The sequence below is a fragment of the Prosopis cineraria genome, unplaced genomic scaffold (assembly GCF_029017545.1).
Source record: "Prosopis cineraria cultivar Desert tree isolate PC_DT_omini unplaced genomic scaffold, ASM2901754v1 PC8, whole genome shotgun sequence".
In the NCBI taxonomy this organism is placed as follows: domain Eukaryota; kingdom Viridiplantae; phylum Streptophyta; class Magnoliopsida; order Fabales; family Fabaceae; genus Prosopis; species Prosopis cineraria.
The window spans coordinates 12,090,437-12,104,660 of NW_026555339.1; the positions used below are offsets into that span (position 1 = coordinate 12,090,437).

The 14,224-nt window shown below is 31.6% G+C and overlaps 1 protein-coding gene across 2 annotated transcripts; it reads left to right on the plus strand.

Annotated features, from left to right (window-relative positions):
• The first annotated feature begins 1,852 nt into the window (after window positions 1–1,852).
• Window positions 1,853–5,454, plus strand: LOC129318436 (uncharacterized). Of its 2 annotated transcripts, none has more exons than XM_054963195.1 (12): window positions 1,853–2,179; window positions 2,274–2,361; window positions 2,510–2,691; window positions 2,930–3,025; window positions 3,109–3,193; window positions 3,436–3,563; window positions 3,696–3,773; window positions 3,857–3,911; window positions 4,097–4,254; window positions 4,385–4,462; window positions 4,548–4,632; window positions 4,783–5,454. In XM_054963195.1, exons 1-12 carry the CDS (start codon window positions 1,853–1,855, stop codon window positions 5,295–5,297), a joined length of 1,875 nt encoding a protein of 624 aa, XP_054819170.1. In that variant the 3' UTR covers window positions 5,298–5,454. The 2 variants fall into 2 exon arrangements, with proteins under 2 accessions (XP_054819170.1, XP_054819171.1); XM_054963196.1 differs by having other exon boundaries at window positions 2,948–3,025.
• Window positions 5,455–14,224: the final 8,770 nt, after the last annotated feature.

A 14,224-nucleotide genomic window follows, 5' to 3' on the forward strand; every position in this document is an offset into this window, starting at 1 on the left:
TCGATCACAACATATATGTGACATGATGGATTGCCAATTTATATTCAATTTGTCAGTTCTGACTGATGAGGAAGCTTGGGAGTTTTTCCAATTTCATGCTGGCGTAATAGCAGATACATTGGAAGATTTTTCTTTTGAGATTACTAAAAAATGTCAAGGAGTGCCTATTGTAATTGAAGTTGTAGCTAGATCTTTGAAGCATGCACCAACAGTTGTGTGGGAGGAATCATTGAAAAAATTGAGGGATGATTATTCACTAAATGGAGATATCGGATTCGATAGCTTTTTTTTCAAGTGTTTCAAATTATGCATCGATAACTTGGAGAATGATGAACTAAGATCACTTCTCCTATTATGTTCTCTTTTCCCGGAAGATTCGAACATTGCTTTCAAAATTTTGCTCAAATTCGCAATTGGACTGGGCATATTTGGGGATGCTGACCATATGAAAGAGCTAGAAGCCAAGTTGGTGTAGCCATTGGTAAACTCCTGGATTCTGGTTTGTTACTTGCTAAAAAAGGACAATTCGTTCACATGCACGGCATGGTGCGTGAAGTGGCCTTAGGATTAGCACAGAAAACTCATGTGACTATGAGAGATATAGTGGATCCAGAGGCCTTTGTAAGAAGGATCCATGTGGAAGTTACAAGATTATCTTGCTATGATATACATGAATTTCCATACCAGTTAAATTTCCCTAAACTTGAGATTCTATTTGTTTCTACTCGTTTTAAACGCTCACCAAAATTTGCAGATGATTTTTTCAAAGAAATGTTGGAGCTCAAGGTGTTGGCCATGATTAATACATTTGTACAGGAAAAACTTAATCTATTGTTGCCCCCGTCAATGGGTGGGTTAAAAAATCTTCGAACTCTTTGCTTGAATGGATGGATTTTGGGCAACATCTCTATTTTAGGAGAATTGAAGATGCTTGGCACTCTTGAACTAATATGCTGTGTGATTGAGGAGTTACCGACTGAATTAGCAAGCCTAAGAAAGTTAAAACTTCTGGAAGTATCACGATGCGATGTAGGAGGTGCTCCTTTTAAAGTGATAGAAAAATGTTCTCAGCTGGAAGAGCTATATTTTGTGAGCACTGTTCGTCGTAATGAGATTGTTTCAACTTATCATGCCATCCAATTACTTCACCAAATTGGCTCCTCTGAGATATTGCAACGATATTATCTTGAATTTGGAATTGGAATTTATAGTTATACTTCCGAGGATGATTTAAGATCAAGAGTCATGTATCTAGATGCTTTTTATTTTGATGCCCCCTCAGCAACAATCAAGAATTTAGCACGGAAGCTGGAGGTTTTTCACTTGAAGAATACCGAGGGACATTTTGATAATGTCGTTCCTGGCATGATTCTCATACAAGGGAATATATGAATGGTTAATTGAATTGCAACCTTGTAATTGTGATGACATAGAATGCTTGGTTGACTTTCATCAACTTTCTTATAATAAACCGGTCTTCTCCAAGTTGCTTAAGCTGAAACTGATTGATTTGAGGAGATTGAAAGCCTTCTGCTATGGTCAACCTCCTTCTGGTATTTTTGAGAAATTAGAGGAACTGCTTATAATGCATTGTGAACAATTACCATCCATAGCCTATGGTGACATGCTGAACTTGTGCAATCTCAAATACTTGAAATTGGAGGATTGTGTAAAATTAAAATCTGTCTTCTCATATTCTACTACCCAAACTATGATGTCGTTAGAAGTTCTGGAAGTAATATATTGTCCTCTCCTAGAACATCTAATAACATATGAGGGGTAAGATGACATTGTTTCTATAAGAACCGTGTTCCTAAAATTGAAATAAGTTTATGTCAAGAGCTGTGATCGTATGATGTACATAATGCCAGCATCTCTTGCTGGTGGCCTCTCACAACTTGAGATTCTCGAGATTGAATTAGCTTCTTCATTGGAATATGTATTTGGTGAAGACAATAATGACATAATTCAAAATCTGAAACAAAGCATTGATCTGCCAGTTCTGAAAGCTTTTAAGCTCACCAATTTGCCAAATATAATTAGCATTACCCCAGAAAATTATGATGTCAATTGGCCATCCTTGGATGGCCCACAAATAAGGGGATGTCCAAAGTTGATTGGCATGGCTAATTTAGATCCAGAAGAGAGACAACAAGGTGATGACAAAGCTACAAAGCAGGTAATTCTTGTGTACACACACAAATTCATCTTAGATAATTATATGGTTCTTTTTCCCATCATGGTACTTTTATCTTTTATCAATCATGTTGTAGGACTTGGAAATTCAAATGATCGAAGATGTCATTAGTACAAAATCAAATTCAAAGCTAGAGGATTTGCCTCAAGAAGACAAAAGCCATGGTACACAATTCTCTCCACATTGTCAAATGCAAAAGAAGCCAAAAAAAGAAAAAAAGAAAAAGGACCTCTGTTACATAATTCAAGAAAAAACATATTTCTATAATTCATAAATGACCACATTTTATAAGTTCATTTTAATGGCATTTAGGAGATGAACAAGAAGCTATAGAAAAAGTGGAAGAAGAACGTCACAATGATATAGAAGCTGAAGATAAGAATGAAAAGGAAGCTGAACAACACAAGGAAGAAAAATATGCCATACCAGAGGACAAGAGTGATATAATTGGACAGAGTGACGCAAGCTGTGTGGAAAGCAGACAACTTGATGAGGTACTAGCCAAAAATCCTTCTATAAGAAACTAAATTAAATATAAAATTTAACCTTATCCATGCTTTTGTGGTGTAATGTTAAGCCCGAACTTGTGAAAGCATAGGATAGAAAATTGGTACCCACCTCCTTCTTCAAACACTGAAAATATAATTTAACCTCATGCTCTTTTTTTTTCCCCTTTTGGGTTATAAAATTAACTCCATCATTAAGATCAACTTAAAAACGAAAATATATCAGTTGGCAACTAATGCACAGGGTAGATCAAGAATAGTGAAGGGAAGCCTTCATAAAGATCCCAAAGCAGAAGAATCAAAAGCGGGAACTTCATCAATGGTGGGTTCATTGCAATCTTAATTATAGGATAACATTATACAGAAGACAACCTAAAAGGCTTAAATTATTGGTTGCATTTACAGGAGTTGATTGAGAATCAATCAAAGGTTGAACTTGACCTGCCACTTGTTGTGGAGAACCCACAGCAAGCTCTTGAAGAAATCAAAGGTACCTTTTGAATTGCTCAAAAACAGAAATTTATCTGCCTAGACTGCATAATTGCTGTCAACTTTAAAACTTCAATTGGTAATGTTTCTAAGCTTCAACAAATTAACATCAGTAGTAGTAAAAATGCTTGAGCAGGATGGTTTATCTGGCATGAATTTGTGAATTTTTGAATTTTTATAGTTAACTATTGTTTTTATCTACATATTCTACTACAATTTCTTATCAACAAATGCCACTTCAAGATTCACACGAAGTTCAAGCAGCTGTAGAGGTTCATCCTCAATCACAAAAAATTGATGTAATTGATGACACTCAAGAAGGCCCTCAAGAGAAGAACTTAAATCCTGATGGTTCAATGAACTTGAGAGAGGTGTATCTTGGCTCCTATTACTTTCCTTCACATTAGTAAAATACTCAATGAATTCATAGGCGTATAAAGTTAAGTTCATCACTGAAAATGAACTTAGAAGCTAAAATATATTAATTATCAATTTATGTGCAGATTAACACCGACATAGCAACAGTAAGTCTCCGTAAAGATCCTGTTTCAGAAGAATCAACAGTGAAAACTTTATCACCGGTAGGTTCATTACCTGCTTCTTTATGGAATAACATTAAACGCAAGAGAACCTAAAATGCTAAAATTATTGGATTCATTTACAGGTGTTGATTGACAAACAACCACAAGCTGTGATGGACCCACAACAAGATTACAGAGGTATCTTTTGAGTTGCTTATATTAAATAATGTATATTCTCAAGTTGTTTATCATTTAATAACTTTAAAATTTCAATAGAGAATATTTCCAAGTTTCAAATAAGTTGCAAACTTACAACTATGACTTCCCAACTTAATTTTCATGGCTTGCTGCCTATCATTTTTATTGTCATATTCTTCTTATAGCTCGTCACCAAGAAGTGCTTCCTGAAGATTCACACAATGAGGTTCAAGGAGCTTCTGAGTTTCAACTACATTCACAAAAAATTGATGCAATTGCTGACCCTCCAAAAAGCCTTCAAGAGAAGCACCTTTTTACAGTTGGTTCAATGAACTCAAGAGAGGTGTAACTTGTGTTAATTTCTTTCACATCTGTACATTACTCAACAAATTTTCTTCTTCTTAGCTGTGCAAAATTAAGTTCACCTCTAAAGAATTGAGAAACTGAAATATCAATTTACAATCAATATGCAGAGGAACACAGAAATTGTCAAGGAAAGTCTTCATAGAGATCCTGCACTAGAAGAAACAACAGTGGGATCTTCATCACTGGTTGGTTCACTACACTCTTCTTTATGGGATCACATAATATAAAAGACAACCTTTAAAAGGCTAAAACTATTGATTACACATGCAGGAGTTGATTGAGAAACAACCAAAGGTCAAACTTCAACTATCACAATTTGTGGTGGACCCTCAAGAACCTCTTGAGGAATACAAAGGTATCATTTGAATTGTTCAAAGAATTAGTGTATATTTTGAAGTTTCACACACTGTTAGCAACTTTAAAATTTCTCCGATTTTAATTACTCAAACAAAATTTCTGGTCATTTTATTTGCTGCGTCTTTTCCTCTGCATGTGCATCCAACAGTGCTTTCGCCAATTACCGGTATCGCAGAAGGAACAACTTCATCTTCAAGAAATCAACAACTATCACCAAAAGAGTTGGTTGATTTTCATGGTCTCTTTAAGATTAAGGCAAGACGGGCTCAATTGCTAGAAGAGGCATTTGACAAATATCCTCGTTTATGGCAGTGGATGTTCTCACAAAAGACACCCAGATTCTGCAAATGGGGGTACAAAACCTTAGCTGACATGTTAGAGTTTTTAACATCAGAACCACCAAATGCAATAATGGATGGTTTAAAGAGGAAGAAATATGAAGATCTATGTCTTGAATTGGAATCTTTTGGCTTTGACAAGGACTGGTTGGCATCTATTCGTCAAAGAGTGATGGATATGCAAGTTGATCGTGATGAAAAGATGAAGCAATTAGTTGAATTGGAATATCAAGTCAGCACCTTAAAAGATCAGCTTAATGTTGCTAGAGCTAGAATGGACAGCATAAAGGATGATCTATCTAAGCTTGATGTAATTGGCTTTTAAGTTTGGTCAGTATTGAGACACTTACGTAACTCTTGTGAGGTCACCATATTTATCTGAACTTCAATGTGGCAAGTTTTTTCTCATGTTTTTTTACTGTTCACACCTCCTTTCCTCTGCACAAAGGCATTACGGGAAGATTTTCTTGTTCACTTAATCATATCCTAGAATTCAAATATTTATTATCATGGATATTTGGCTATGACTGACTACAATTATATACAAAATACAATGCCATAAGCCATAGTAGTTTTGATTGCTATAATAAATAAACAAGGCTATAAGGAACAAGACAGCACCTTGGGCCTCTCTCTTCATAATCAAGTATTCTTAGGTTTATGAAATGATTGGAGTGACACAAGCTTGATGAGAAGAGAGGGACCAAACAACCAAAAGCCCAATTTATAACCATCACGAACTTATCAAGAGTCTTGTCTTTTCACTATCCTATGATTTTTTTGGCCCAATTAATTTCAGTTCATGTACCAGTCTAGCCTTCTCTCCATTTCCTGCCTGATCAAGATCGAGAGACGCGCCACCGAAAGCCGCCGTGGCAGTTCATGTACTAGTCTTACCCTTCGTTTGGATAAATAGAAATATGAAAAAAATTTCTGAAAATAGTAACAAAAAAAAATTTACTATTTCTGAAAATTTCTCATTCTAATTTCACTCTGTGCTATTTTTTTTTAACTTTTTCTCCATTATATTTACCTCAAACGAGCAAGATTAGCTAAAGGACACACATCTTAACTCAAAATCTTAATGCTCAAATTTATGAGTACTTTTTTTTTATTATATATTAATTATTAAGTTCAACTTTATCCAATATAGAACTTCTCACCTTGTCTCAAGTCCACCTAAGCTTCTCATCAATAATAAACATTATCTTAGCTAATAAATAATATCTCCTAAAATCTCAATTATAAATATAATAGAGATATAACAGACTTTAAGCCAATCCAATTAATATATAAAAATATATAAAAATAATCGCAGAAAATTATAAAGATGTGAGTCGTAACCTCAACATTTTAGTGTCTCATCCTCCGCCTCTTGATCTAATAATGTTGTCACCAAGTTCTGGAAAATCTACCACTCCCTTAATCTCAAGATGTGCTCGCTCACTCAAAGAGGCATTTGTCAAATATCCCACATTTATGGGATTGGAAACACCAAAGACAATGGATGAGTCAAAGATGAAGGAATTTGAAGATCTATATTATGAACTTGAACATGTCGGCTTTGACAAGAGCGGCTGGCATCTATTTGGCAGAGTGATGGATATGCAAGCTGATCAGTGGATGCTCAATTTAATATTAATTTTTTAATAAATATCTAAAAATATAGAAATATTTAATAAATTTATTTATCACCAATTTAGTTAGGCATAGATTTAATTTAAATAGTCCAATTTAATATTAATTTTTTTTATAATTTTTAAAAATTAACTATCCAAATATACTCTGAACAGTATAGATATAATTTGGATGGTCCTTTTAATATTAAATTTTTTATAAATTTTACAAAATAATAATCTAGATATATTTTGAACAGTCTAAATTCAATATTAAATTTTTTAATAATTTTTATAATTTTATTTTGATAAATATAATATTAAAAATATTTTGAAAGATAATTTAAAATCAATTGCAGAGATTAGTTGAGGTGAAATCAAGGGCTGAGATACCCCTATGGGGTGCAGAGCACCAATTGCGGATCCTAACTTTTGTGACAGATACTATTGTAGATTACTTACTAGAAATGGTTAGAATGAAAGAAAATAATATTTAACTAAAATCTTTTTATATCATTCTATATCGTCTAACTAAAATCTTCACAGATATTTTGGTGTCATAACAGATTTTTTTTTTAAAAAAGAATATTAATGGAAAATGATAATATTTAAAAGTTCTAGATGTTTCGCAAATTTTTACTTGTTGATCTTAAGGAAGAAAATTGTTTTCTGGATTTTCTTTGAATAATTACTGTTTTTTTTTTTTTTTTGTTGTTGCTAAGAGCCCGTAACAAGATGTACATCAACTAATGAAATGTGAACCTGTTCCCTCGTGAAGCATGTATTAATTTGGGATAGGCTTCAGCATCATACTTATGAGTGCTATGAATCCATGATACTCATCATAATAATGAGATAGGAGTCATCCAAAATTGATTTTAACGGTCAAGATTTAATATTAATGAAAAGTAAAATTATATTAAGAATATATTATCTAGTTTTAATTTGAATTGTTCAGATTGGCACTCACCACTATAAACTGATCAGGTATTAATTTACGAATTAATCAACTGACAACTGCTAAAGTTTTGAAGTCCAGAGTTTGCTATTTTAAACGTACTTTAGCATCGTCCAGAAAATTTGTTGCTGCTTTCATTCGTTGGCCCTCAATTTCAAGCTTATGAATGAGAAATGAGCGGAAAATTGTCATTTTTCACATCTAACATGTTTGTCTCTACTCGAAGCACTTTTTGGATGTCTCGAGTGTGATGTAATCCCTCCGGTTTATAAAGATAAAATTAATTAATTTCATAGTTATTAAGAAATGTTAATTAATATCTTTAAATTTATAAAAAAAATGTTAGACTTTTAATTTTTCCCTTCATTAAAATTAATGACAAAATAAAATGTATATGAAAATTATAAGTTAATGCAATTACAAAAATAATAAAAAAAATTAACTATTACTATATCTCTACTCCATATTTTAATTTTAAAACTTTACTCAATAGGACGAAAACCAATACTTAGAGTGTATTTGGGAGTTTAATATTGAATGGAATGGAATGAAATTGAGAGGAGCAAAGAGGAATGGAATAAAATTTTTCATTGTCTGAAATTTTTATGATAAGAAAGAATGGTCTGATGTGATACTGGCCTTTTAATGAAAGTACTAATTAATATAACGAGCATAAGTTTAAAGAAAAAACTCATTTTAAAAGAGTAACTTTTAGGTCGGATAGCCTCTTAAGCTTATAAACCTTACTCAACTTATGACGCTCCCCGACATGGGACTTGTTACATAAACCTTCCAACATTAACCATCCACTGTTCATCTTCATCCCAGGTTTCCCTCATAAAACGATCAAAATCTTGATGAAGAACCCAGAATGGATAATCTTGTCGGTTCCGTTGAGGCACATGTTCAGTTAATTTAAGTAAAACCGGACGGTGATCAGACTTAAAAAAGGGGAGATGAAATACCGTTGCATTGGGGTGGTGATCAACAAACTGATGGTTTACATGAAATAGGTACTAGCGCATCTGAGATCAATTAAATTCAACTCCTTAATCCACTTATAAAGGGCAGTGATAAATTATCTCAGATTTCGATAAATGAATGAATGGATCATTGCCTTTTAAAACATTAAACTTCTACTGATCTTCATCCCCAAACACCCTAATCCCACCACTAAAACCTCTAGCATTCATAATTTTCATAATTATGAAAACCCACTCTTCTTGTCTCAATCCTTAGATTTATTTTTAAATGGTTGAGATTTAATATTTCATAAAATTATTATTAAAATATGAAATTTATGAAAAATAAATAAATAAATTTAAAATATATGTAACCAATTTCTTCTAAACTACAATTCAGGATTTATGATTACAATTAAAAAATAGAAAAATTAATTTTATGAAATGTTAAATTTCAACCATATAAAAATAGATCCAACAGGTTGAGATGGAACGTGAAAAGAGGAAAAATGGAGAGGCCAAGTCCTTTTTTATCTAGTTTCTCTCCTAATTATCTTTTTTCCCCCTTTTTTCTTTTCATTCCAAACAATGCCGTATTATATTGTTGCAAATCCTTTCTCTATCTATTAAGAATGTGGAGTGACAGCCTGAAAAAGGAAGAAGAACAATGGACGAAAGTAGCAACTGGAAGAATACTAGATCTTTGTAACTCAATTAAAACTTAAAACTTAAGTTTATGTGTCCTCCATCTTTATTACATATTAGTTATTAAGCCTAACTTTATTTGATATAGAGTTTTCAATTATTTTAAGTCCATTCACATATAGATAACTTAACAATTTCATTCAAAAATTCATCTCTATGCTTCCCATCTCTGTCATCTTTTGACTAATTTCAGGATCTTCTTATGCTGTAATTGTTTACTTGAATTTTCTTTTCCCTTGTTTCAACAACGGTGAGGAAGACATGGAAAAAACGTTGCATTGAGGACTTTGACAATTGACATCAAGCTTAAATCGATTGTTCCCAAAACAGTTCTCTCATAATTAATCACGCGATTCTCAATTCCACAAACAATCCCAACATATATAAAATTGAGTTGTTTCTTTAGTGATATACTCCTCCGTCCTTACATACAAGTCATTTTTAACTAAATTATTGATATTGTGTGAGAAAGAAGTAAGTTTCTCAAAATTTTCTCATCAAATGCATCATCTTTAAAAAATATATATATATACTTTTTTCTCATATGTAAAATTTTACTCTACTCACAGAAAATTATGAAAGGATAAAATTAAAAAAAGTAATCAATAATCACTTTGCACAGTAATCAATAATCCATCTTTTATGCAAAGTGATTTATAAAATGATTACCAATTTCTTCTACAAGGTCACTTATATATAGGATTGGAAAATGAATGCGTGTTTATATATATTTTTGTTGCTTTTATGTGAAGTTTGAAGTGATGGGTTAGTCTTCAAATTTTTTTTACTGCGAAATTTTGCTTTTGAAAATAAGGTGAATCAATGGATCTTGCCTATTTTGCAATTACATAAATCCCATTAAAAACGTTCCACCCCTTGACTTAGAACTTATTCCATGATATTCAATTCTATATTTAGCTATTTATATTTCTAATGTGAAAAATTTTAAACACAGTATGAAAAAATATTATTTTATAAAATATATTGCTAGAATAACATAATAGAGTATTTTAGATATACTTTTCGTATCTTCATGACGCAAAACACTCCATGTGCAAAAACCAGCGGCAAAAGCCATGCATTTTGCAATTAGCTCATTTTGAAATAAGTCAATGCATTATTGCTTAACTCCGTATATGAATTATTGTTCCATAAACTCCTAGACCGCGTCAAGTGAGAATAATGTTTTTATTTTGTTAACAATTTAATTAATTAAGCAAATAAATTACCTTATCATATTTATATATATTGATCAATGACTCAATGCAAAACATAGGTATAAGTCATATCATAGGTGTAAGTCATATCACTATATATTTAATCATTTACTCCCTTCAATCATATATACAAGTCACGTTTCAGAATTGATGTTTTTTTTTTTTTGGAAAAACTAATCTACAGCTTCTTATAGTTTAGCTTAATTTTGAATTAGATCCTTGTAGTTTATTTTATTTTAACCAAACCCTTATAGTTTGATATATTATATATATTAACCCTTAAAGATTAAAATTAATAATGAATTATCAAATTTCACGAAACAAAAATACTCTTGCAGTTTATAAAAATTTAATTTACTACTTTTAGCCAAAATAGAAAAAAGAAAATTTGGTTTTGTAAGCCGTTTATATTTTAATAAATATTTTAACCTAATTATATAAATTTTGAGTTATAAAAATTATGTAATTAATTCTAAATTTATATAATGATTAATATAAATATAAAAAATTCTTAATTTTGATCTTTTGAATGAAAAATTAAGGATTTCAACCTTTAAGGATTAAAAAAATTTAATTGATCAAACTATAAGGGCTCAATTAAAACAAAATAAACTGTAGGAACTAATCCAAAATTAAATGAAACCGTAAGGACATGCAGATCTATGTTTCCTTTTTTGTTAAGTTATTTTTTTATAAAAAAGTGGACTATTATTTACTTTCTTCTAACGTATCCTTTCACAATTTTCTATAGGTATAATAAAATATTACATATTTGAGAAAAAATGTTTTTAAAGACAATGCATTTAATAAGAGTAAATTGATTTTTTTTAGACAACATAAATAATTCAACCACCTCTCTATAATTCAGCATGGAGGGAGTATTTAACACTAAATTCATGTTGTTTTTGATAATTGACGATTTGGGTTTAGATCAAATTCCATATTTGGATACAAAAGAATTTATAATGGATCTAGATTCAAATCTAATTCCAAATTCATTTTTTATTATAATTTTTTTGTAATTTTAAATTTTCTCAACACCCTAATTATTTAAAATTCAATCACTTAGTTTCATTTCTATCGTTCTCTTAATGCTTTCAATGTTGATTTCTCTTTATCACTCTCATCAATTGAAAATTAAAAGTAAAGTTATCATTCCTAATTTTTATTCTTACTTTGAATCTTAACTTTTTTCTCTACTTTCTTTAATTTGAAATTTGTTATACCAGCCAAAAAACAGATTTTAAATATATGAAGATTTTAATTCTAAAAAATCCAAATCCAAATGCTACCTTGATAGATTTCAATGTGCCGAAAGTGAAGACATGTTGAAAACTTCATAAAAGTGGTTATAATGAAGTGCAATGGGTTTTCATAATCACGAACCCAACTAAATCATAAATAGCTTAGAAATTGGTTGTCAGAATCGAAGTGGCCCAACCTATTCGGAAGGGAACTAGCCTCAGGTCCGGTCTGGTCAACCAAAATAATTGGAGGAAAAGTGAACTAGATAGAATCTGTCAAGAACCGGTGAAAACCGATAAAATTGGTCAAGAATCAATTTTTTATTTTTTTTAAATCTCAATAATCCAAAACTATGATAATTTGTGTTTTTACTTATCTCGTGATTGTTTTTTCTCTCGTTATAATGTTGATTTTAGTGAATAACAGAAGATTGTGTTTGTTTGGTTAGACAATAAATAGGGCATATTAGATGCTTTCGGTGATTTGTAATGGACAATAAATTATTTAATTCAAACATTGGTGAAATTGACTAATTAGACATGTACGCACGCGCGAGATTAGGATATGATATTCTTCAAAATTTTATTATTTTAATTGAGACCAGTCTATCTCAGTTCATTAACCTAGTATCTTAATCGGTTTAATACCAAGTTCCATTCTGACAACATTGAAATAACTGTTATAACCCTTCAAAACTTTTTCAAACAGCGGGACGACGAGGACAAGGAGCTAATTAATTAATTATTATTAATCATAACACATATGCAGATTATTGTCAATGATATCATCGGTAGTGACGACATGGGAATTGTACTCCCAACCGTGCTTTCTACACCAGAGAGCAAAATCTAATTGACAAAAATGGTCGCCAAGTTGTTATTAGTTGTGCTTCTGGTTTCTGTTGAGTTATTTCTGATCTCATCAATCTCTATTATCCATGGGAAGCCATCAATCAACCAACACGAGTGGCCTCAATCTGCTGCAGATCCCACACCAACACCGCACGGACAGTAAAATCACCACCATCCCAAGCACCGCCTAAGCTAAAGGCCCCACCAACATCACCCACCGGATGTCACAAACCAGCACGAGCCACCACGCCTCATGGTGGCAAGCCGAGTCCTCCGATAAAGACAAGGACGCCAAGCAGGCTAGAGTACAATCATGCTCATCACTGTGGAAACCTAAATAAAGCGTATGTTATATGTTTGTGTGTGCGTGTTGGAATAAGATTACTGCTTTCTACTCATACGTATAATGCTCCTTTTAGGGATATTATGAGATGAAGTACTGCATACTTGTGGAATAATAATGTGTTTCTACACACACACGCACGCGCACACACACTTCATCTGTAATGAAATATAATTATTGTTGTTTTCAGAAATTCATCACCAGTCAACTTATTTTCTCAACTATAATCTCATTTATTACATTCGATTATATGTATAAGTCATTTCTCACTATTTCATAGAAATCAAGAAAACTGTAGTTGAATTATATATATTGAAATGTTAAAAAAAGAAGAAGAAAGAATTTGACTTATAAAAGGAGTAAAATTTGGGGAACAATATAATTAATAGTTATCTTTTTATTTAAAGTGACTTGTAAAATAGATTATCAATTTCATCTGGAAGTGTTGTATATAGGATCAATGGGAGTAACAAGTAGCATCTCTCTCTCTCTCCCCCCCTATTAATCTCATTCCTCTATTATTTCAGTAGGCTAAACGAGAACATTTTAGTTAATCTATAGTAATATTTTACATTAATTAACAATTTATTAATCAATATATGTTCCGTATCCTTAATGTACATAGCATCTATTCATCTATAATAGATTCAGAGTCATTTGGAAAAAATGATAAATAAGGCATCCTCGATATACCTGCATACTAATTAATTAAGAAGTTGCCGGGAAAAAGAAAACACAAATTGGTTGCTAGGAACATGATCAATGCCAATATAAACCCTAGGGCTACGCTTAAAAGCTATATAAACCCAATATAATATGATCTATCCGGAAGCGAAACTGGACGAAGGAGCAAGCTAAGATTGGACAAAAGTAACTGAAATAACAACTTTAAAACGAAGACCCTGAACAGAAAACGAACTACTAAAATCATATTGGACAAATGAACCAAACAAATCTCCAACAAAGATATTATTTTGTTTAAATCAAATTGGAGAATTAATCGATCCTAAGAAATCTCCAAAGAATATGTATTTACCCATTATAATTGTGTTAAATGATCAATTTATTACATTGATTTTGCTTGATGCTTAGTGTTTATTGTTGTTTGGCCACCAGTTGCCTAAACATAGGTGGACCTAAAGCAATGTGCAAAGTCCCACATTGGATAAAGTAGTGTTTAATAACTAATTTATAACATTGTAAAACTCATAAATTTCAATTATGAGGTTTTAAGTTAAGATGTTGTGTTTTTCCAATACTCTATTACTCTTTCGTTCTCTCTTCATTAATCCCATTCTAGTCTTATTTATAATATCATATCCATTAATCCTAAAAGCATGACCCTTTACAAAATT